The 25,418-nt window shown below is 38.3% G+C and overlaps 1 protein-coding gene across 1 annotated transcript; it reads left to right on the plus strand.

Annotated features, from left to right (window-relative positions):
• Positions 1-287: 287 nt before the first annotated feature.
• LOC143883399 (7-ethoxycoumarin O-deethylase-like) lies at positions 288-4,251 on the plus strand. The gene is made up of 2 exons (XM_077386753.1): positions 288-1,290; positions 3,312-4,251. Exons 1-2 carry the CDS (start codon positions 310-312, stop codon positions 3,939-3,941), a joined length of 1,611 nt encoding a protein of 536 aa, XP_077242868.1. The 5' UTR covers positions 288-309; the 3' UTR covers positions 3,942-4,251.
• Positions 4,252-25,418: the final 21,167 nt, after the last annotated feature.

The raw sequence follows: 25,418 nt of genomic DNA on the forward strand, positions 1-25,418 counted from the left end.
AATAATAAATCTACCTTGATGACATGGATTCAAATGGGCCTGTTTTACGCTGTGAACGCGCGTTCCTTATCTTTTATAGAGAGCAACAAATATGCAGACAAAATAAAAGGCCGGCCAGTGTCCGTGGTACACGATTTTTAAGCTAAGAACCTCAACTTGGCTAAAGAAGAAAAAACGCTCTTCACGAGTTTCCTCTCACGTGTAGAGTCCCACAAGTGTTCGATCCCGCTCTATATAAACATCTACTTCTCACACTCAACACCACACTTCTCACTACCCTTCCTCCCTCCCTCCCTTTGGAATAAATACATGGCTTCATTCCATCTAGCTACCAAGCTTAGTTCCATTCCCTCTTTATTGTTATCTGAGGCCTTCAATCAGAAAACTGAAACAATACTCGTTCTTTCCCTTGCCTTATTCTTCTCCATTGCATGGTACGTATGGATGGCCAAGAATTCAAGCAAGGGAAAGTTCCCATTACCCCCGGGCCCACGAGGGTTACCCTTGATTGGATACCTCCCCTTTCTCAGTACTGACCTCCACCGTGACTTCGGAAAACTGGCTGAGACTTATGGCCCAATCTTAAAGCTAAGACTAGGAACCAAGACCTGTATTGTAGTGAGCTCCCCAACCTTGGCCAAAGAGGTGATGAGAGAGCAAGACCCCACTTTCGCCAACCGTGACGTGCCCGCGGCTGCCCTGGCTATGAACTACGATGGGCAGGACATTGGGTGGGCACCCAATGGACCCCATTTGCACTTACTGCGAAGGGTTTGTAGCCGGGACTTGTTGAGCAACAAGAGCCTGGACTCTGTTTACCACCTCCGCCGAAGGGAGGTTCGGCAGATGGTGAGGGACGTTTCTTCCATGATCAATTCATCAATTGACCTCTCTGAGCTGACCTTTCTCACGGTGCTCAACGTGTTGACGAGCACTGTGTGGGGTGGGACTCTCGATGGGGAGGGGAGGCGTACGATAGCAGCTGAGTTCCGGCAATGGACTCAGGAGGCCATGGCTCTCTCTGCCAAACTCAATATTTCGGATCTTTTTCCGATTTTGGCCCCGTTGGACCTCCAAGGGACCGTTCGAAAGATGAAAAAGCTGGCGGTTTGGATGGATAATGTCTTCGATTCTATCATCGGTCAACGGAGAGAGATGGATAGTGTACAAGGGGAGGAGGAAAACCAGAAAGAAGAGAGCAAGGATTTCTTGCACTTGCTTTTGCAGTTGAGGGAGGCAGGTGACCGGAAAACGCCTTTCACCGTAACAGATCTCAAGGCCTTATTGCTGGTAATCTTTCTTTCTTTCTTCTTTACCATATTATTTCATTTCCTTGGGAGAAAATACTAATACGTAAGTAATAGTTATTTTAGGTTGTAACCAAGTTTAGGCAAACAAAGTACATGCCCTAATAATAATTGAGCAGTCATAATAATCCTATAAAAGGAACTCTACCCCCGAACCGTGTAGATTTAAAAACCATATTTCTAAATGTGGGGGGAGGGAGGGGGACATAGGCAAAACTTGTCTGCCCATTGAAGTATCCCATGCACATCGACCTTAAAATAAAATAAAAAATTAATTAAGTAATTCTAATAAACTTTTCATTTCCACCTGGGCAGAATTAGAATACCACCTCTTGGGGTTACAAAAAGTTTCAATCATTATTTCTTCCTTCCAATCTGCCCCAATGTATATTCACCCTCATTCAGTTAATTTTTTGAGCCAAACGTTGGAATGGAAAAAATTGTAGGATCCTATTCCACCGCCTGATTCCAACAATCCAAATGCATACACACTAAGGGGCCGTTTGGATACACGGATTTTAGAATCAGGTTTTTAGTTTCAAAATAGTGTAAAACAGGGTCATGATCAAGGTGCTGTATGTTGTCCTGACAGTGTTTCTTGGATTTTAAGTGAGAAATTCAGGTTTTAAAAATCTCTCCTGCATCCTGAGATTTCTAAAACCTGGAAATATGGGAGAATCTACTACTCTCTTGCTGACGGAAAGAAGGACGAGAAGTAAAAAATGACTGGTTCGCTTCTTCTCTTGTCTCTTAGCTACAATTTTGAAGAAATCCCGGATTGTAAAATCCGAGTACCAAACGGCCCCTAAACATCGTAGGCATTTAGCCTATTTTTCTCTCTTTTTGTTCAAATTGGAGGACTTCTCTACCTCTCACTTCTTTGACTCGATTGTTCAACTATAAAACCCTAAAAACCCATCTTCTTCGTTGAATTGCCAAGTCATTTGTCAGTTACCAAGATGGCCCAATTAGTAGGTGTCTGTTAGGTACCTTACCAATACGCCAAAAGCTCCAGAGCTGATGGAACGCTTTAGGCAAGGCCCTTTAAACATGTCCCACGCCAGGCTGGGTCCCACCCAGTCCCATACCTAGACTGGCCCCACTCAGGACCGCAACTACTCTTTCTTACACTAGTTTATTTTTTTTCCTTTTTCTGATATATTATTTCATTTTAATATTATTGCTTACATCATTCCCATCTAAACTCACTGTTCCATTCGAAAGCCATAAATCATGCACACCGAATTGACTACTTGGAGTAGGAATATACCCTTTTATATAATGCTTGCCATCGCATATGACAAATTTTTTAGAGCGCTGCTAGGAAACGGGATTCCGTTTTGGGAAAAAAATGGGCTTCAACCATTTGAGCCACGTCCACTAAAAGACAAATGGAGGGAGCTCAAATCCCCATAAAAGCAATAAATATATATTTAGAAGGGTCACATCAACGATCACTTCAATCCCCTTTTTATTTTACAAACGGAACCCCGTTTTCAAAGCGTTTTCCAAATTTTTATTATTTAAACAGCTGTCAAAAGTCATTACTGTTCCAAAAAGCTCTCAAAGGCCAATTAAAAAAAAAACAAGCTGAGTTTGTGCAATTAATAAAACATTGTAGTGCCAATATCAGCAGCCTTAAAATATTTGACAAATTTTTGAAAAAAAAGTATGTGTTTTTCTACTTATAACACACACATCTACTAAATAGGACTCACCCAAAAGCATGGAAGTAAAATTTATTGCATGTGTTCTAGATTAGGGTGTGAGGTTAGTTTTCACTACGATGTCTCCTCCAATTATTTTAAATTTCAAGAAATTGTCTGCTTATTCATTGAATCTGCCTTATTTTGGAAAATTCTCAAGATTATTTAAATTATTAAGTAGCCTTCAAAGTACTATTAAATTCGCAAGAATTTTTCAACTAGTACTAGATCTATGTACTAAACAATGGTATTTAAATTAATTTACTGAATTTATAGCAACATTAAACTTTGTTAACAGGACATGATGGTGGCGGGGACTGACACGACATCGACAATGGTGGCGTGGGCCATGGGCGAGTTGTTGAGACATCCTCAGATAATGAAAAAAGTCCAGGAGGAAATAGAACAAGTGGTTGGGATGAATAACATAGTAGAAGAGCCCCATTTGCCTAAACTCCGTTATTTGGATGCAGTATTGAAGGAAACCCACCGCTTGCACCCTGCACTCCCTCTCTTGATGTCTCGAAGCCCAAGCGAAACATGTGTGGTTGGTGAATATACTGTTCCAAAGGGGTGCCAAGTCTTGATAAATGCGTGGGTCATACAACGAGACCCCAAGACATGGGACAACCCCTTGGAGTTCAAACCAGAGAGGTTCTTAACTGAAGAATACAACAAATGTGAAATTAGGGGCACCGATTATCGGTTTGTTCCGTTTGGGGCCGGTAGAAGGATTTGTGTAGGGCTCCCCTTGGCGGAGAGGATGCTCCCTTATGTAGTAGCATCTCTCGTGCATTCATTCGAGTGGAGGTGGCCGGAGGGGACGAACTACGAATTTGCAGAGAAGTTTGGGATTGTTACTAAGCAAGCAGTGCCACTGGTGGCCATTCCTTCGCCACGATTATCCAACCCAGAGCTCTATGGTTAACTATGAGAATGACTTGATATGAGAAATTGCCGATTTTGCTAAACACATTGGTTGTGCTGTTTAGCAAATGTTAGTTTGGCTAGCTAATCTAATATCAAGTCGTATCTTTACCTGTTAGTTTGTCTAAGGTTGGCTTCAATTCCCGTTGTCTGTTTCGATCTTCTTTTCTCGTCTGCTTCTGAACATCATGTAGTATTGGTAAAATAAAGAGAGCTAAACTGTATTACCATCCTATAGTATTGGTCGATTTCAGTCTGCATGCCTTGACCAATGTACTGTGAGAAATAAATAAAGCTACATTGTATTACCATTTGGGGCTATTTTATTTTCACTCCAGTGATTTATTCGTGCATTTTAATGTGTGCGTATGCTGTTGGCTTTTCCTTTTGAGAAAAAAGGAGAGTCTTATTATTATAATTTAAAATTATAATATATATGTACCCATTTTGTCTTTATGCTTCCTTTGTATTCCTATGAGTCACATGCACACCTTTAAACTTTTTTGGTTTTCAAGCCCAAATTTGAATTTCCATCCATTCTTCATGATCTTTGTTGGCGTAGGCGAAAGCGTTCGGAATAGGCGAAGGACACCGTCTTCAACCTAGTAGTAGAAGAACACCGTCTTTTTGATAAAATTCTTAAATCCGAAAGAGGAAATCCTTGAATCCACAAGGAAGAAGAAATAAGAACTGAATTTTTATTCCATTCCAAGATCTTCTCTTTGGAGACGATTCAATCACATATTTATGGAGTTTTTCTCTATGATTAGGATAACCTCAAACTCTACCTAACTCTATCTCTAGGACCCCTAACTTATCTCTAACTATGCAAAAGAAAAGAAAATTAACAAACGTGTCCTACATCAGATCCTCCCCACTTATAAAGAAAACTCGTCCTCGAGTTTAGCTTTGGTTATTCCTTCCTGAAGTAAGTCGATGTGCAATACCCGGCCCAAATTGGGAAATTTATATATATATATATATATATATATATATATATATATATATATATATATGAGGAAAGTGAAGCTACACCACCGGTGTAGCTAACTTAGCTACACCGCCGGCTTAAAATACAATGGGCTCACATTGTTTTGGTGATCCAAAGAATTCATTTGATTGGCCCTCATATAGATAGGGTGTCCACCAAAAATCAGCTCCATAGGATCATCCCAACCCTACGATTTGTGGAGGCAAAAATGCACGTGTAAAAACCTTCACAAATTTGTCCATTTTTGCCTCCACAGTTTGAAGGGTTGGGATGATCCTGTGGAGCTGATTTTTGGTGGACACCCTATCTATGTGAGGGCCAATCAAATGAATGGTTTGGATCACCAAAACAATGTGGGCACATTGTATTTTAAGCCGGCGGTGTAGCTAAGTTAGCTACACCGGCGATGTAGCTTCACTTTCCTCTATATATATATATATATATATATATATATAGAGAGAGAGAGAGAGAGAGAGAGAGGAAAAGGATTGTACGCTTGAGCGTTCCAAGCTTATGGTACGCTCGAGTGCCCAATCACATGTGGGCCCACTTTGTTAGGATGATCCAAAGCATTCATTTACAAGGCCCTATCATATATAGGGTGTGTACCAAAAATCAGCTCTATTGAATCATCCTAACCCCTCCAAAAGTAAAGGGAAAAATGGGCAGATTTGTGGACAAACAGTATCTGTCCATTTTGACCTTCACAAATGGATGGGTTAGGATGATCCTATGGAGCTGATTTTTGGTACACACCCTATCCATGTAAGGGCCTTTCAAATGAATGCTTTGGATCATCCTAACAAAGTGGGCCCACATGTGATTGGGCACTCGAGCGTACCATAAGCTTGGTACACTCGAGCGTACAATCATTTTCCTCATATATATATATATATATATATATATATATATATATATATATATATATATATGAGGAAAGTGTTGGTGAGCTTAAGCTCACCAAACTTATGGTGAGCTTAAGCGCCCCAATCACATGGGTCCCACATTTTCTGTGGTGATCCAAACCATTCATTTGCAAGGCCTTATCATAGATAGGGTGTGTACCAAAAATCAGCTCCATAGGATCATCCTAACCCCTCCATTTGTGGAGGACAAAAATGGGCAGATTTGTGGACAAATAATGTCTGTTCATTTTGACCTCCACAAATGGATGGGTTAGGATGATCCTATGGAGCTGATTTTTGGTACACACCCCATCTATGTAAGGGGGCCTTTCAAATGAATGCTTTGGATCATCCTAACAAAGTAGGCCCCAACGTGATTGGGCGCTTAAGCTCACCATAAGTTTGGTGAGCTACACTTTCCTCATATATATATATATATATATATATATATATATATATATATATATATATATATATATATATATATATATATGAGAGAACATTTCCTACACACTTGTGTAGGTAAGTTACCTACACACTACCTTAAAATACACTGGGGGCCCACATTGTTTGGGTGATCCAAACAATTCATTTGAATGGTCCTCACATAGAGGGTGTCCACAAAAAATTAGATCCATAGGATCATCCCAACCCTACGATTTGTGGAGGTAAAATGGACGTGTACACACCCTATCATATATAGGGTGTGTACCAAAAATCAGCTCCATTGAATCATCCTAACCCCTCCAAAAGTGGAGGGAAAATGGGCAGATTTGTGGACAAACAACGTCTGTCCATTTTGACCTCCACAAATGGATGGGTTAGGATGATCCTATGGAACTGATTTTTGGTACACACCCCATCTATGTAAGGGCCTTTCAAATGAATGCTTTGGATTAAGGGTGTCAATTTTGGCTCGGGCTCGGAAGCTCGCTTGAGCTCGGCTCGAATCCTTAACAAGCCGAGCCGAGCCGGCTTGCTAGGCTCGTTAAGCTTAACGAGCCGAGCCCGAATTAGGCCAGGCTCGGCTCGGCTCGGCTCGTTAAGAAAAACAGTCATATATATAAATATAATACAGCAGCTGAGGCATAATCATGACATTTTTCAGTAACCGTTTGGTTGTATTTTTTTGGTAATTGTCATAATTTCCTACTCTTTTTTGGTAATTTTTCATTTAAAACTATATACACATTCAAATATTTTACTTTTCCGTAATGATGACTTCTTTTTTATTATTTCGCTTTTGCTAACAACCTTTGCTACCCACCTTGGCATGTGCGAATCTCGCACCTTGATAATCCAAACCGTGATAATCCACTGTGATAATCCAAACCGTCCATTTGATACGCATATTCCAGAATATAACCCAAGCTCAATAGGTAGGCTCGCGAGCGCGAGCCTAGCCGAGCCTGACCGAGCCGAGCCCGAGCCTAGCCTTTGAGCTTAACGAGCCGAGCCGAGCCTGGCCAAGCTCGGCTCGGCTCGGCTCGTTTACACCCCTACTTTGGATCATCCTAACAAAGTGGGCCCACGTGTGATTGGGCACTCGAGCGTACCATAAGCTTGGTACACTCGAGCGTACAATCATTTTCCTCATATATATATGAGGAAAGTGTTTCTAGTCCGGCCGACTAGAGATCATTCTCTAGTCCGCCACCCAAAAACACATGGGTCCCACATATTTGGGTGATGCAAAGCATTCATTTGAAGGGCCCTGACATAGAGACGGTGTCCACAAGAAATTAGCTTCATAGGATCATCCCAACCCTATGATTTGTGGAGCTTAAAATGGACGGCTATAAACCGACACAAATCTGTCCATTTTTTAACTCCACAAATCGAAGGGTTAAGAAGATCCTATGAAGCTGAATTTTTGTGGACATCCTATCTATGATGAGGCCTATCAAATGAATGCTTTAGATCACCCAAATATGTGGGACCCATGTGTTTTTGGGTGGCGGACTAGAGAATGATCTCTAGTCGGCCGGACTAGAAACACTTTTCTCTCTCTCTCTCTCTCTCTCTCTCTCTCTCTCTCTCTCTCTATATATATATATATATATATATATATATATATATAGGGGAAAGTGATTGTGAGCGGCCCCTCATATAAGCTTATATGAGGTGACTGCTAAAATCATGGTGGGCCCACATTTTTTGGGTGATCTGAACCGGTCATTTGATAGGCCCTGACATAGATAGGGGGTGCCCAAAAAATCAGCTCCATAGGATCATCCCAACCCTTCGAACTGTGGAGGTGAAAGAGGGGAAAATGGACGGGTAAGTGGGCAAATTTATACCCGCCCATTTCCCCCTCTTTCTCCTCCACAGTTCGAAGGGTTGGGATGATCCTATAGAGCTGATTTTTTGGGCACCCCCTATCTATGTCAGGGCCTATCAAATGACCGGTTCGGATCACCCCAAAAAATGTAAGCCCACCATGTTTTTAACGGTCACCTCATATAAGCTTATATGAGGGGCCGCTCACAATCGCTTTCCCCATATATATATATATATATATATATATATATATATATATATAATGGGTGTCATTATCAAATTAAAAGGCAGCACTAAAGTATTTTTTAGGGTGTCCTTATCAAACTTACTATATATAGTAAGTCCGTTATTACTATAAATAGTAAGTGGGCCCCATTACTTTAGTTAAAACCCAAAATCTATTAATTTCTTTAAATATCAAAGATAAGTATCGAAACTACCTTAGATATAGCAAGAAAACTAATTAATTAAAGAAATAAAGAAGGGAAGAGAAAAAAATGGAATTTGTGAGAGATTTTTGGGATTTACGATCCCCATTGGGGGGAGAATACGTACACACAACTCCCAATTTTAGGAGCATGCGTGAAAACTTGTGGGACCACCTAGTGTACTTTATTTTTATTCCTCTTAAACATAGCTAACTTACCTTTTTGATAAGATCAAGTAGATTAGAGAAATTATAGCAACCAATTAAAACTTTAGAGTTATATTGGAAACCAATTTGTGAATAATAAGCAAAGAAAAAAAATATGCATATCGTAATCTCTCCTGTGCCCAAATTTCCACACGCCCATGAGTGGGCCACCTATGGAGTGCCAATATCAAAAGAATTAAAGTCTTTTTAAGAATTGCTTAAACACTAAAGTAATTAATAAAGAAACATAGTAAATTGGGAAACTTACTAACCTATTAGACTTAGATTAAGAAACAACAAAAATACGCATATCTCTCTCTCTCTCTCTCTCTCTCTCTCTCTCTCTCTCTCTCTCTCTCTCTCTCTCTCTCTCTCTTCCAAGCGTAGAGAGAGAGACTCACGTAAATAGAGAGAGAGAGAGAGAGAGAGAGAGAAGAAAGGGAAGAAAAGAAAAAGAAAAAGAAAAGAGAAGAAGAAGTAAAAGAGAAAAAGATTTGTGGTCTTTTACCTTCCAATCAAGTAAGAACCATAAAGTACTTTTTGTTTTCTTGTTTTCTTTTTAAAAAGATGAGTAACATATATATTAGAGTTTTAAAATTAAAATTTTTACAAAGAAAATAAACCCTAGAAATCTTTTTGAGCCTAATAAGGAATTCTAGGGCATACCTTCGATTTTTGTATAAGAATAAACATACTCGTTAATCGATATGTAAAAGCATACACCTAATCACTCAAGAACGCAGGTAATAGTTGTAGAAATTAAATGAAAACATAATTTTAATGGGTTTTCATGTATATATTTGTAGAGGGTATATTAATAATATGATTTAAGAGTGTTATAATTGGTTTTTGAGGGCATAAAACACTACCAAAAGTCTGGGACAGCAGTAGGTCTTTAAAGAAACTGCGATTTACATGTTTATAATCAATTTAAAAATACATAGCTGCAGTATAAGCCAAATTGTACTTGATTTTAAAATAAAAACATATTCCCGGAAAATTGTAAATATGTACTAAAAACGTGATTTACATTTATGAATGATCCTAGACATACGAAACACTGTATTTCGTGTTAAATAAGTGATCTTGTGTATAAAGATGTTAAAAAAAATTAGTTGTTTAGAATAGTTATAAATAGCATGATTATTGTGCGTATGGATTTAATCCCTAAAGTTAACAGTTGCTAGTTTAAAAAAAATGTATGATCGCATATTAACATGGATTCCTTGTACCAAACTACGATATATATATATATGTATATATATATATATATATATGTATATATATATATATATATATGTATATATATATATATATATATATATATAGAGAGAGAGAGAGAGAGAAAACGGTTCCTACACACTTGTGTAGATAAGTTATCTACACACTAGCTTAAAATACAGTGGGGGCCCACATTGTTTGGGTGATCCAAACCATTCATTTGAGAGGCCCTCACATAAATAGGGTGTCCATAAAAAATCAGATCCATAGGATTATCCCAACCCTACGATTTGTGGAGGTAAAATGGACGTGTATAAACCTTCACAAATTAGTCCATTTTTTGCCTCCACAGTTCAAATGGTTAGGATGATCCTATGGATCTGATTTTTTTGTGGATACCCTATTTATGTGAGGGTCTTTCAAATGAATGCTTTGGATCACCCAAACAATGTGGGCCTCACTGTATTTTAAGCTAGTGTGTAGATAACTTATCTACAAAAGTGTGTAGGAACCGTTTTCTCATATATATATAAAGTTTGTGTGTGTTTGTGTAATATGTAAAGTGCTAAAATTTAGACAGTTATACTTGTATGGTAAAAATCGATGAACCTTGGTGTAACTATTGATTGGTTTGAATAATCTAAAAATCTCATAGTTGACTACTAGGGGTAAATCGTGGATTGGAATGGACTTTGAATCTTTAACAATTAATTATATTTTAACTGGTGGTTTTGAATGGACTTATGAACCCCAAACCTAGATATGAGTGCTTAATTAAAACTTAATTGGAACTTGATGGTTTAGATAAATAAACGGATAACTAACGTAAAAGTGAAACAAAAACATGAAAGTGTTTTCGAAATTTAGCCTAGAAGGGAATTAAGGAAACTTGGAAAATTAATCTACATGCTACCTTATATTTCAGGTCAATCATAGTCTCTTCTCACTTAGAGATTTTCAGGTTTTGCCTCACAAAATCCGGTTTAAATTCAAGGCAGGTGACGGTACTCTATTTAAATGCTTTGAATAATTATTGATTTTAATTGTGTATGATAGGAATTATTTAGTGAGCATGAGATTTTTATTATTTGATGGTTGAAATGTAGAATCATGAAATGTTAGTGGTTTCATATCCTGATATGTTAGTGTTACTATAGAATGAAAAGTTGAAGTATAGAAACTGTTTAAATGTGTATAAGAATATGATTGGTAAATAACACCAATACACTGGCAAGAGATATAAATGTATAAGCATAAGGGTTATATGGTGGTTTGGGCGGAGGTATGAGTCGTCCAGGAATCATAGAATTCTAAGCCGGCCTTGGGTTTTAGCGCACTCCCTTGGCGGTAAATGCATCATTTTAGGCCTTGATGTCAAGAGGCAGAGCTGCTAGTAGGCGCATCGTAAAAAGTCCTACACGCCCACTAATTTTGGAAGGAGTAGTGGAACGTATTGGTGGGCGAGGTAACAGGCGATTTTGGAGCCTAAGTACCTTGGAAAAGCTGTCACATGTTACCCATTTCATAATTAAAGAATTCTAAATTTTTTGTTACACATTCATAGTTTAATAAGAGTAATAATTGTTTGGATATGCCCTGTGTAGTTACGATTAATTTGTGATACATAGTTTCTCTTCTTAATCATTTAGTTGTCATATTCTTATAGATATCATTATTAATCTATACTTACAAATGGTTCAATTATGCACTTTAATATCGTAATTGTTTTTTGTACTTCTTTAGATTACCAAATGACCATGTATAGTTCATTGAACTAACACCAAAAATTCCCCACAGGTTTTGCTACAATTGATGACATTGGATGGCAAATACTAATGAGAAAATTGAGAAAAAGGGGTGTGCAAGAGCGAGGATAGAGTAATTGGTGTAGTCATGTGGCCTTGACGGAATATCCTGTCTTGATATGTCTCTCTTTTTATGTTTGATGTCAGTAGAACTATTTAATTTTGATGTTTCTAGTTTATAAGTTCATAGGGGAGAAAATAGTAGTAGTTGTTACATCTAATGAGTTTTAGCTTGTTTCTTTTGGGTAGGGATCCGGGTTTCAAAAAAAAAGTCCAAAAATCCGGGTCGTTACACGATGTCATATACCAATAACTTAGTGCACAACGTATTATCAATATCCATGTCAATAACATCATATAAGCATTCGTCATGATAGTACTTTCTGAACGGAATGTGACGACATATTGAAGACTTTTGATTGATTTTGGCCTTGAAAACTTTATATCATTGTTGTAGTGGAAGATCATCTATTGGCATGCAAAAGAAATCTTGTATAATCAAATCTGGATAATCTTGCAGAAGATCCGACTCACGATCGCTACTCTCCGAGTCATGCAATTCGGACTCACAGGAGCTTTGTCGAGTGATACGGGCTCTCCAGGCATGCTGAATGGCATTGGTAGAACACTTGATGTGTACATAATCTTTTTCAGGCAATCTTTCGACGAAACAAGCTCTGAATCAGAATGACCGAACTGACGTATCTCTTGTATGCTCTTCTAGCCTGGTACATTTGCCATATCTTTTGGATAGTCAGACACGCGACTTTCCACTTGGAAGGCCTTTGGCCTTTTGGGCTTTCCCTTGTCTGATCCTAGTCTGGATCTTTAAGCTCTCTCGATAAGTAATTGGGGCTAATTCTTTTTATAAATGGATCACGTATTTCACACCAACAACTGAAGAGTGATTGTCCCGATCTGTATCGTTCTCGTTTTATCTCTATCAAGAAAAATTTGGCATGAAGAGCTATGGTCGATCTAACGCAGTTAAGCGTCTCTTTGTCGCTCATGCCGTATTTCTCTCGACAATCTTCAATGGCATCAATCCATTAGAGACATCCAGACTCACAATCATCATATCCAGAGAAAGGTGGGACGAATTGTAAATCCATGTGGTTAAGAGACAGGAAAGATAAATTAGGAAAACTAGGGAAGAGGACGAAACATGGGAAATTGAATTAGGGCGGTGTCTTTATCAATGTGTTTTTTGGAAAGGAATTTTAATAAAGGGAAGGAAAAAGGTAGTTAAAATGTTCCGTCTTACCTTGATGAAGAAGGGTTGTCTAGGCTTTACGGAGGATGCACAAAGGTAGGAAAATCGGGAAGTACTGGGGTTGTGACGTCTACGGTGGCGTAAGCTAAGTTCCTGTCTACACTCTTTCAGCCTAAAGAGCGACTCTGAAAGGTATAAGGAAGTCTCCTTTCATCAGTGGGTTGGTGTTCGGGGACTGTTAGCTTGCTATTGGGCTGGGTTTGTGCAACTAAAACTAGGGGAATTCGGGAAATTTGGAAGCAAGGGAGTAGGTGGCTGATATGTACAAGGGCATCAAGGGCAAGAAATAGGGAGTTTGGATCTATCAAATAGTGCTTGGCTAAAAATCAGGACGATTTTGGGAGATTGGAAAAAGGTGGGTTCAAGGGTCTCGGTTATAATGTAGGGATAAGACGCCTAAAAACTAGTGAGAGAAGTAGGGAAGAAAAACTGGTTGTGTTTCAACGCCTTAGTTTTAAGGGGGAAATGAGGATTGTTTCTAACTGTGAGGAAAGAGGGGGGCTAAAAATCGTACTAGAAGGTGGCTGCTACTTGCCTCTAAACTTCAAGAACCAGAAAACTGGCTTTGGTCGAAAGTAGGAAATAGCTGTGAGCTCTCACGTATGCTAAAACAAGGGCTGCGTATGAGCTTTGCAGAAAACAAAGAAGAAAAGGGCTTGCTGTTGGAGATGGGCTGAGAAGAAAACTGGGCATTCAGCTGATTTTTAGGCTCATAGGTGGTGTGGGAAACCCAATGGGTTAGGTGCCGAAAATCTGCAGGGTCTTAGTGGCCCTTTTTTTTAAAGGTGCCATGCGGCTAAGCAAAAGAATGGATTAGATGGGTGGTGGGTTATCTTGGAGGGCTGAGATTTATGGAATGTATGATGACAGTTTGAAGTGGCTGTTCTCGGCAATCAAGATGGAGCTTGGATAGGGGTATCGGTGATTCAAAGAGGGTAATGGTTTGTTGTGGTGAATGGCGGGATAAAACTCTGGGAAACGACTCGGTTTCAAGGAAGAGGATTTTGAGATGGCTGAGATAAGATTGCGGTTCTCAGGTCTTCTTCTTTTTTTTTTTTGGTGAGGTTGGTTGTGACTTAGTTTCCGCAAGGAACGAGATTGGGTTTGGGGAGGTGTTAACGAAAACAATAAGGAAAAAAAGTCCAACAGATTGGTGGTGGTGGATAGAATGTGCAACTGAGGAAAAACAGTGGGTGGGAAGGTTGGTAGGTAAAAAGATCAGGGAAACTGATCTTATAACAATGATGGGCGGTTAGAAGCAAGTGGGTTTGATCCGAGGAAAAACCTCGCTCTGATATTACTTGCCATAGGCGGAAGTGTTTGGAATAGGCGAAGAACACCGTTTTCAACCTGGTAGAAGAAGAACACCATCTTCTTTAATAAAATTCTTGAATCCACAAGAGGAAATCCTTGAATCCACAAGTAAAAAGAGATCAGAACTGAATTTTTATTCCATTACAAGATCTCCTCATTATAGAGGATACAATCACAATTTATATAGTTTTTCTCTAAGATTAGGATAACCTCAAACTCTACCTAACTTTATCTCTAGGACTCCTAACTTATCTCTAACCATGCAAAAGAAAAGAAAACTAACAAACGTGTCCTACATCATTTGTGGAGGCCTTTAGTCCCATATTGGAAAGTAGAGGAAATGATCGTGGGTATATATTGTGTTTCACTTCCCTTGCCTTGTGAATGAGAAGAGGAAGAAGGGGGCCCATTTGTGGGCCCCGCGCCGCGGCTGGATCGAGCGACATGGCAGGTCAGATCTGGAAAAGGGAAATTTTGGGTGGTAGGCCGCCTTCATTTCCCTCTCTTGATCAACGGTCGTCGTTCTATCCTCCCACATTTTGGCGTTGCTTTTATACTCGTAGCGTTATTTTTACCTTTTCCACGCAATTCCATATTCTTTATGAATTCGGGGTCAAAGAACCGTATGCCATGGAAATTAGACTAGAGTCGCCACTTGGGTTAGGGCCCATGACCCATAAATGACTCTGCAAATAAAGTCTGTGCTCCCTAAATCGGGTATGTTACGGAGATGGAAGGTGTTAAACCCCACCCACCCCGCCCCCGCCCCGGCCCGGTTGTTGAAAATGTGAGCTTGACCACTTGACCGCCTATTTACTTGGCTCTTTTATGTTCCATGGTTTTGGATCTCTACTCTTTTGGAAGTGCAACTTTGACTTGACTTGACTATGTTGGAACTCATTTTATGGGAGTTAATAGCCTAGGGACTTAGTTTCTTTGTTTTGGAATTATGTAATACATTTACTTTTCATATGTTAGTGTGTTAGTGGAGCTTAGGGAAGCTAAGATTAGTTTTTTGTTAATCTCGGATTTGAAGTATAATCTATATTTAGACCATGTATCTTCTTTATATGTAAGCCATTTCAATGAAATTTGAAGGGTCTTGAGTAGTATAACAACTTGGGCTACTTTCTTTGTGTGTTTGGCATCAAAAGAACAATTTTCTTATCTTGAAACTCATCTTCTCCCTCCAACATAGTTGGTTCATTCCAACACCGGTAAATATATACTGGTCTCCTATCTTGATATAATGAACCCTGAAGTTATACGGAAAATGGGATTTTTAATGATGCTAACTTTTGTGAATTGAATACAAGAGATCTGAATTTTTTTTAAGGAAATGTAGAAATGGTAAGTCCTTACCTAAGATGACAACTCAACACCACAACGAAGTTTACTTCCAATCTACCACAATTCTACACTTCAACTCCACTAGGACAAACTTCAATTCTCCTATCTGTTATACTAAATGTCACAACCAGACGTAGCCAAAGGTGAAGGCGATTTTGCAGGGAGTGTGAGAAAAGGAGGAAAAAGAAGAGTAGCTGCCTCTTAGGGGCTAACAAATCTCTCTTGAAGGATAAAAAGAATTTCAGCATAGCTAAACAGTCCCTTAGACTTCAATTTCTGACGCTTAACCGAATAGGTAGAAAATGAAAAACAATAGTTTACGCTCATCATCCAAGCCTTCAAAAGCCAATAATTAGAATGTAAGCGCAACTCATCTATAGCAAGGCCATAGTTAGAATATGACTTGACATGGTCATTAACTGGGGATGTTGCCTATTCTATTCTTAGAAGGACCCGTGAGTGGGGCGAAACCTTAATTCAGCTTAATGAGACATATCAATATTATATAGTGGCCCCACTTTTTTGGATTATCCTGATCGTACATTTGATTTTATTTGTGACTTGGGTTAGAACTTCCATTTTCGATAGGCTTTTTTTTTTATAGGTAAGCTGGGATCTAACCTGCGATCTCAAGGTTGAGAAACAAAGCCTCAACCATTGAGCTACAGGTCCAATCCCTCCTTTGTCAAAAGTATGCCAGTAGAAAGAATAAGTGAGAGGGCAGTGTGTGAATCAAACAGAAAAATAGCGCCAAACCCGTTCAGTCAATCAAATTTCAATAAAATGACAAAAATCCCTGTTTGTTTGCAAGAAAAGATATAGTTTTAGTTCATTTAAGCCCTGTTTGTTTTGGATTTTGGGAGCCAATTGTGAGTCCAGAACTTCCAGATTAAATGCAATATTGAGTCCAACAATCAGTTTGGAACTCAATCAGTACTAAAAATACCATATAAACAGGACCTTAGAGAGAGATATCTTCAGAAATTGAAGGTTATATTGGAAACAATTTTTCTTAAGGTGGCCCACATTGACTTTTCCTAGTTAATTAGGGAAGTCGTAGAGGTTTCTACATATTGGGTTTTTGGCTGACTAAAGATAACCTCATTAATAGGGTTGCGACTCGGGTCAGGTCAGGTTTTTATTTCTTACCGTAGGATCGTGACAAATTTTAAAGATTGTAGAAATAAAAGCAAATCTTCACACAAAAAATATCAATTTTTTAGGGATTTGCTAGCGACCATTACCGAAGACATTTCACGGATGATCTGTTGCATGTCAGAACAAGCATGCACCTCATGAATGAAGACAAAATTTGCTGAAAAGCGAGCCTATGTGGCTGGTCTGACATGCACAGACCATCCGCGAAATGCCTTCTGATGTGTCGCTAGGAAATCCCAAACAATTATATTAATATATTGGAAAATAATTTACTATTTTATTCAAGAGATATTTACTAAAGTCATAGTACATCTATATGAGTTGGGTCGGGTTTCGGGTTTCGTTTTTTTTCTTTAAACCTGACCTTGCCCAAGATTGAGTCAGGTTTTTCAATCTAAAACCCGACCCTACCCAAGACCCATGATTTCTAAACCTGACCCATGTTATTTTTGGGTCGGGTCGATGCAGGTCGTGTAAAACCCGACCCAAGTTGCAACCTTACTCATTAAGAGTCCTAAATTAGTAAGAGTTTAGTGCAATGAGGAAACTAACCTTAATCCCTAACTTTATAATGATTGGTTGCTTGATGGAAGCAAAACACATTGGGAAATAAACAAAAGACATTTAGGGTTTTTCTTTGTAGGTGGTCTCTTATCTACCAAGAATAAGCCGATGATTCTTTTGATCGAAGCATAAGACTTTGAATAGATCCAAAGTCTATGTCAGATCCATGTTCATCGTGTTCTTCGGGGAGCATTTTAAACTGTCGAATCAAGCGCCTCATTAGCAGATTCAATCTGATTATCGATCGATTTCCGCTGAAGTTCAATTAAAATCATAACAAGTTACTCTAAATAAAAATTGAATAGGGTTGATTCAAATTATTTGTTTTTGTGTCTAAATTAAGTATGGAATTTTAAAAATATTCTTCCTTCCTATACTTTTCAAAAAAAAAAAAAAACCACTCAATCCAAACGTGGATTTATTAGAGGATAAATTTTGAGAAAAAAATAATTAGTCACTATGATAACGGGGAAGACCAATGCCAGCTAAAGTCTCTCCACCTGGCCAATACGACACCGGAGGAGAATCCGCAAGATGAAAGTGTTGGGACTCTTAACAGGGTAGAACTCGCCCCTAAAAGCTAGCTGTTAGGGGGAGGGTGCCCATCCCTAATAAGCAAACCACATCCATTGACTTTTCCGATGTGAGACTATTTTTGCTTTCACGTGGAACCCCCAACAATCTCCCCCTCCACGTGGAAGCAACGTGGACAATCTCGCCCATCCACGCGGGTGCAACGTGGGAACTACGAGATCTACCCAAGGGATTATTCCGTCCTCGCAGGCATTATTGGGATTATTGAGATCTTCCCCGAGGGACATTCCCACCTCGGAAGCAAACCGGGGTTACCACGCCCTAGCTTTGATACCACTTGGTGGGACTCTTAACAGGGTAGAACTCGCCCCTAAAAGCTAGCTGTTAGAGGGAGGGTGCCCATCCCTAATAAGCAAACCACATCCATTGACTTTTCCGATGTGAGACTATTTTTGCTTTCACGTGGAACCCCCAACAATCTCCCCCTCCACGTGGAAGCAACGTGGACAATCTCGCCCATCCACGCGGGTGCAACATGGGAACTACGAGATCTACCCAAGGGATTATTCCGTCCTCGCAGGCATTATCGGGATTACTGAGATCTTCCCTGAGGGACATTCCCACCTCGGAAGCAAACCGGGGTTACCACGCCCTAGCTTTGATACCACTTGTTGGGACTCTTAACAGGGTAGAACTCGCCCCTAAAAGCTAGCTGTTAGAGGGAGGGTGCCCATCCCTAATAAGCAAATCCACATCCATTGACTTTTCCGATGTGGGACTATTTTTACTTTCACGTGGAACCCGGCCCCAACAGAAAGGTTGTCCACCAAATAAATCAAACCAATATAGGGAACTGCAGTTTATATAGATTTGACTAGAGATAGGATTGATTCAAATTATCCGTTTGTGTGTAAAATAAGTATGACTTTTCCAAGAAAAAAATAAAATAAAATCCTGCAATCCAAACAGGGCTTAATTGCAAGATAAATTTTGAAAAAAAATAACACACTATGGTAGCAGGGAAGACCAATGCCAACTAAAGTCTCTCTTCACAGCCAATACGATATGGGAGAAGAATCCGCATGATGAAAGGTTGTCCACCAAAAAATTAAACCAAAAGTGGGAACTGTAGTATATATAGACTTGACAAGAGACCCATACAAGAAGATGACAAGAGGGGAATAATAGAAGATGAATGACAATGATGTGATTTGCAAAGGCGGAGGTTCACCACATGCTAAGGAATGGACATATGGTAGTGACAGTGACTATCAAAGGGAAATAAAGCAACTTGTTTTTATTTTATTTTATTTTTTTCATTTTTATGGTCATTTCTAGGGGTGTAAATGGATATTCGGAAATTCAATTACCGTCCGCATCCGAATCTGTTTAAAGCGAATATTATCCGAATCCGTTTCAAGCGGATATTATCCGAATCCGTTTATGAGATATCCGGATCTTAGCGGATGCGAATCTGGTAAATGGTATATCCGATTCGTTTAACATCCGAATCCGAGAAGTAAATCCTTTTTATTTATTATTAATAATATCATTAATATTTATTTTTAGTAATGACACACTATCTTTTGTTTCTATAAGAAAAGTGAATATTTTTTTTAGAAAAATAAAAATAAAAACAAAAATAGCCCAAACCCATTCCATCAAAATAATCCAAACTCATTCCATCATATACAAAAAAAAAAAAAAAAAACCCAAAGACCACTACCAACACTATCATCCATCCCCATCCCCATCGCCTCCCTCTCTCTCTCTCTCTGCCTTTGTTTTGAAAGGAAGAAGAGGATCTCATATATTTTAGGGTTTGAGAGTTAATTTTGTGAAGAGAATGTAGAGGTCTAGTTTTAGGGTTTGGAAAATTCATTCGAGTAAGTAGGAGAAAAAAGATAAAGTGCTGCAATAAAATATTTGAATTTACCGGATAAACGGATACGGATAATATCCGAATTCGAACAATATCCGACGGATACAAATTTGGTAATAGATATTAAATATCCGTCGAATCCGAATCCGAATAGGAATTCGGATAGTGTATACTGTAATCGAATTCCGATATAGCCATATCCGCTCCGAATTCGATCCGTTTACACCCCTAGTCATTTCTGCCCTTGAACATTGAAAAATCTCGTTAGCTTTTAGCCAAATGACAATAACCCACCTATCTCACTGTATCTCACGAGGAAGTTAGAACTTTGCCTTAAAAGTTCTTCGTAGCAAGGCAAATCTGAAGTTATGAACACTACACAGACAAAAGGTGTATAAAGCGAATGATAAGTACTAACTTAAATTTTGCCCATGCAAGATACAAGAGGGGCTCTCTCTTTTGGGCTTTCAAATTTATTTTCGAAGTACATTATTGGAGGGAAGATTTATTTTACCCATAATTTGCTTTACATAGACTTCCTAATATGGGTCTTCTTGTGCAATGGATCAGCATAATTTTCTTTGGGAAATTAGGAGCCCGCGGATGTATTACTGGGGCACTTGTTCAGTGGTCCAAAATATTCATCTGCAAGGCCATGCTCTGGATGGCCCGCTAACAAACCCTTTGATTTGTGGAGGTTTTCTAGATGAATCAAGATTGTTTTTTTTTTTTATAATATTTTTAATTGGCAATTTAATGAACACGAGTTAGAGAGTTAGGCCTTGTTTGGATTGCAGGAATTTTCTCGAAAAGTTTCGAAAGGAAAAATATTTAGAAATTTCTTGCTCTTTTTTACAGAGGAAAAAAGATAACTTGAACTGAGCCTATTCAATTTTTATTTAGAGGGACCTTCAATTTTTTTATTACACTCCGCTAAGTTAACCATCATTATGTAATTAAATTCCACTCTAAATTGTTGAAAGGAAATATTTTCCGAAGAAAACTCTCAATAAAAATATTTTTCTTGCAATCCAATAGGGCCAGAGTCGTCTAATAAGAGAGACTTTTGGTGTGTGCACGGACAAGTGATCAGGATCTGGAAGTGATATACATCCGCCCTTTTTGTTGACTTGGGACAGCTGATGTTGTAACTGGAATGTCTTTTGCTTGGCCTCCTCTATTACATCCTCATTACCCCCCTCAAGATTAAGAGTGGAGGAGACTATACAACCAACTCGAATCAGAGACATTCTTCCAAAGAGGTTTGGTGAAGATATCACTTAGTTGATCTACTAATCGAACAACCTTTGAGAGTAATTGACTTTGAGCTACCTTTTTCTCGGACTAAATTATAGTTGATCTCGATATGTTTTGTCAAAGCATGGAACACGTGATTAACAAACAAATGAGGTGCACTGTGATTATAATATATAAAAGAGGGTCATTGTGTTTTCTCTGACCGCTGAAGGTCATGTTCCAATGATGATGAATCCATACTTTGAATTTGTGAAGCACACCTTAAGTAGTGTTGAAGGTCCAAATGATAAATGTGTTTCAGAAATATCATCATTGATTTCTAAAAACATAACCCTAATATTTTAAATGAAGGATTTTAGTAGGCATTTTTCCAATAGCATCTAATTATGCTTTCTAGTAATAAAATATTGAGTGGTGGACTGATTTGTTGTACAGATATAGGCAATTGATATCTTCATACGATCTTCGAAGATAATTGAAGAAAACACGGGATGCTGATAAAGATTGCAAACTAGTAGGTGATGCGGGTAGTTTTGGACTTTAGATCAAAACACGTATGAATCTTGAAAAGTGGAGGAAAAAGACCCTATTGCTCTTCCTGACACAATCAGAGCCCAAATAGCCTACTCAGATTTATTGTTCAAGAGTACACCTCAATGCATAGCTCGCCCATATAAGAAACAGATGTTGCCGTTCATAGAGTGGGAAAAACGTTGGTTTGACTACCTTAATAAATATGGTTCGGTTAGTAGATATAAAAGTTCGAGTGGGAAAAACAATGGTGGTATATTCGATAAAGTTGCCGTTTCTGATTGGGGCGATTGACCACCTTAATCATCGATGGTTCTATTAGTGGATATAACGGTTCGAGTGGTGGTATATTTAATTACATTGTCGTTTAAGATTGAGGTGATCGACCACCTTAATCAACGATAGTTCGATTTGTGGATATAACGGTTCGAGAAGGAAAAATACTGGCGGTATATTTAATAACGTTGTTGTTTGTGATTGGGGCGATCCACCACTTTAATCCACGATGGTTCGATTGGTGGGAAAAACACTGGCTTGAGGATGTGAAAGCCGACTCTAGTGTCCAGGATCCACTCTGGGTCCTGTGAATAATTAGTTAATGCACTGAGAGCTTGAGGGATATATTCAGCTTGATAAGCATGATTGTACTGGTCATGGAAATAAAGGATGAATAGTTAAAGGATAAAGCATGATTGAACTTGTCCTATCAATTTAAGAATGAATGGTTATAGAAATAGGTGATTCATTGTGGTCAAGAAAAATTGCTTGTGATGCCTGGTAGCTCAACCTACACGTAGGGGCTGTGGTTAATTGGTTGGCCAAATGTTGAATACGGTTGCTTGGAAAGGAAATGTCTTTGGCCTTCTGTGGCCTAGCTGAACCCATGACCTTATGAATTCCACCCACCGTACGTGGTCCTGCCTGAGTCAGTTGAATTTGTAAAAGAAAAGATATTATAAGAAGAAGAAAATTAAATTAAATAAAACTCATCTTGCGGAGGTAGAAAACCTTGGCTAAATGGCAAGGTCCGGTGGTCTATTCATATTAAGTTGCTATGCCAAAGCCAAGGTGTGACCCTCACTTCTATAATTGAGGTCCATATTCTAAATCTCTCCCATTAGGGATTTTGAATGGAGATAGAAACGAAATCCCATGTTGTGGTCTTTGATCATAACTAGATAAAGACCACAATATCTTATCAATTAGCCCTAGTCAAAGTGGGACAAGATAAAAGATAATTAGGTTAGCCAATTAGATTTTAGTAAAATAAGAGATTTTAAACCTTAGATAACTTACAATCTCCTGCTCCTAAAAATCTTTCTAAATCAAATTCCACTAGTAACCAATACATATAGGTAGACCAAATTATTTTGATAGCACGTACCCCTTATCAAAGTATTTATGAAATAATATTTTCACAAATAAAATTATCAGAGATTATTATAAGGTCAACTTATTTTGTGAACTCATATGCCATAGGTATTGTGTCAACGTACTTCTGCGGGATTACAATTTAGAATAGGAAAAGAAAGAAGATCTCCAGCTGAAAAAGGATAGTGGAGAGATGCGGTCCTGTATGTCTGACATGTGGATAGAGAAAAAGAAAGTGGACAAGAAAAGGAGAAAGAGAGAAGAAAGAGAAATAGAAGAACAAGAAAATTTTATGATTTTCTTGAAGGCGTTCGAGAGTGCTCTGAATTCATCTAGAAGCCAAATTGGTCCCGGTTTGAAGCAGTTTGAAGAAGAAACAGAGAAATCACATCAGGACTATATTGACAAGACATTGTCAGTGTTTTGGCTGTTTTTATATCTCTACCCTCAAGGTTTCCTAACTAAAAAATATTGTTGCAGTTGGATACTGGATCAATATCCAACTCGTTGGAAGGTATATTTTGGTGTTTCTTGGTGGGGAGACAAATGATTTATGTGGTAAATATGTATCTTTATATTCTTTGATGTCTTCTCGATATTTGGGGTAAACCTTATGTTTTGGGTAAAGGACTTGAGAAGAGAAGAAAAACATTGTAACATTCAATTATTGTAGTGGACCTCTTTTGGCTTTGTCCCATGATTTTCCCCTTTCACACTGAATGATTTTTTCACATAAATTTGGTGTTGAGGTTTAGTTTGGGGATGATCTTATTATCATTCCTTCTTTCCAGTTTTGCTTTTTTATTCGTGGTGTGGTTTATTTTCTCCGGCATTTATGTAGACACATTTGTGTTTTGTTTTGATTCTATGTTTACACACAAGCTTCAAGATCTTAGTTCCTAACATGTGGTATCAGAGCAAAGGATATTTGGTAGCATTATCATTTTTTATGTGTGTATTAAAATGGAGCTAGACACTGCAAATAGAATGGTAAGTTTGAATAGTGAGAACTAGATGATTTGGAAATCAAAGATTGAAGATATTTTGTATTGCAAAGATTTATATGCATCTATTGAGGATGAGGCATCCAAACTCAAAGATATGCCGTGCAATCAAACACTATGTACCACTGTTCCACTCACCGAGAGCTAATTACGGACAAATTAAATCTAATGCTTGTCTCTTCCCTTTTGACTTGTTATTCCACTACTCTCCAAGCCACCCCATGCAAGGATTTCTTCTGATGAACCAAGAAACTAGCCCTTACTATTAATATTATTTATATTTTGGGTTAAGCTTAGCCTAATCTCAACCGACTAGAACACCCTTCATAATTTTAATTATTACAAAAGTGGGCTTGGACGGAAATACCCCCAATTTAAGTGAGAGGGTCCAGGGTATTTCAAAATTGACTCACAATTGTCATTTTAGTTGCCCACATAAATTTTAGAAGGAAAATATGGGTATCTTATAGTTTTTTTTATTTTTCTCAATGATCATAAAAATCAGGCTTAGTAGAAAAACAGGTTGGATTATTGATAAAATCGGCCCCTTTACAATTTTATATAGACAAAACTGTCCCTAACTAATTAGAGTACCAATGAGCCTTTTAAGGGGGTTTAGAATACAGTGGAGCGACTCCCCTTGGTTGTTCTTCAATGCTTCTCATGCCCATTCTTCAGACCGGGCAAAATGGGTGAAAGAATACAGTGGTTGTTACTTGTTAGGATTCTTGGCATATCACCTCAAATTTTTTATCTGAATCGTAAATAAATGAAACTGGCCGAATTCATGATTCTCGTTTTTTCTGCAATAGGCAACGAGACTTTTAAGGCATAACCACTCTTTTATTATTATTATTATTATTATTATTATTATTATTATTATTATTATTATGAGATGTTTCTCTTATTGGACACATGAATTAATAAATTTGTTTTGCATGGATGCGGCCATACAATATTTTCAAAGTGTGGGGAAGGGAATAGAACAAAACTTGGCTCAGGTCGGGGTCTGAGGAACTTTCCTCCGACCCCTTGCTAATAGTCTAATAGCAAGGAGTGTAGAAATATCAATTACGTCTAAAAATAAAAAGTAAGCATGGAATCGATATTTCCACACCCCCGCACTCTTTGCTATTACAAGGGTCTGAGGAAAGTTCCTCAGACCCCGACCTGAGCCTAGTTTTGTTCGGGAAGATATCACTGCCCTATATTATATTGAACACGTGCACAATAAGAAAAGGTCCAAAGCATGAATAATATTTTATTGTGCGTTCAATTAGAAAGAGATATTTACTTAGTTGAAGATGAGTAAGAATCTTGAAGTGGTTGAAATTGAAAAATAAATAAATAAATAAATTTGAAGACCAAATTGCCCTTTTCATTCACCTTTCTTTTCGAGGGACA

This window comes from Tasmannia lanceolata, unplaced genomic scaffold, assembly GCF_043159265.1.
Source record: "Tasmannia lanceolata isolate RefF3 unplaced genomic scaffold, GAP_Taslan_0.1 ptg000008l, whole genome shotgun sequence".
Lineage (NCBI taxonomy): Eukaryota > Viridiplantae > Streptophyta > Magnoliopsida > Canellales > Winteraceae > Tasmannia > Tasmannia lanceolata.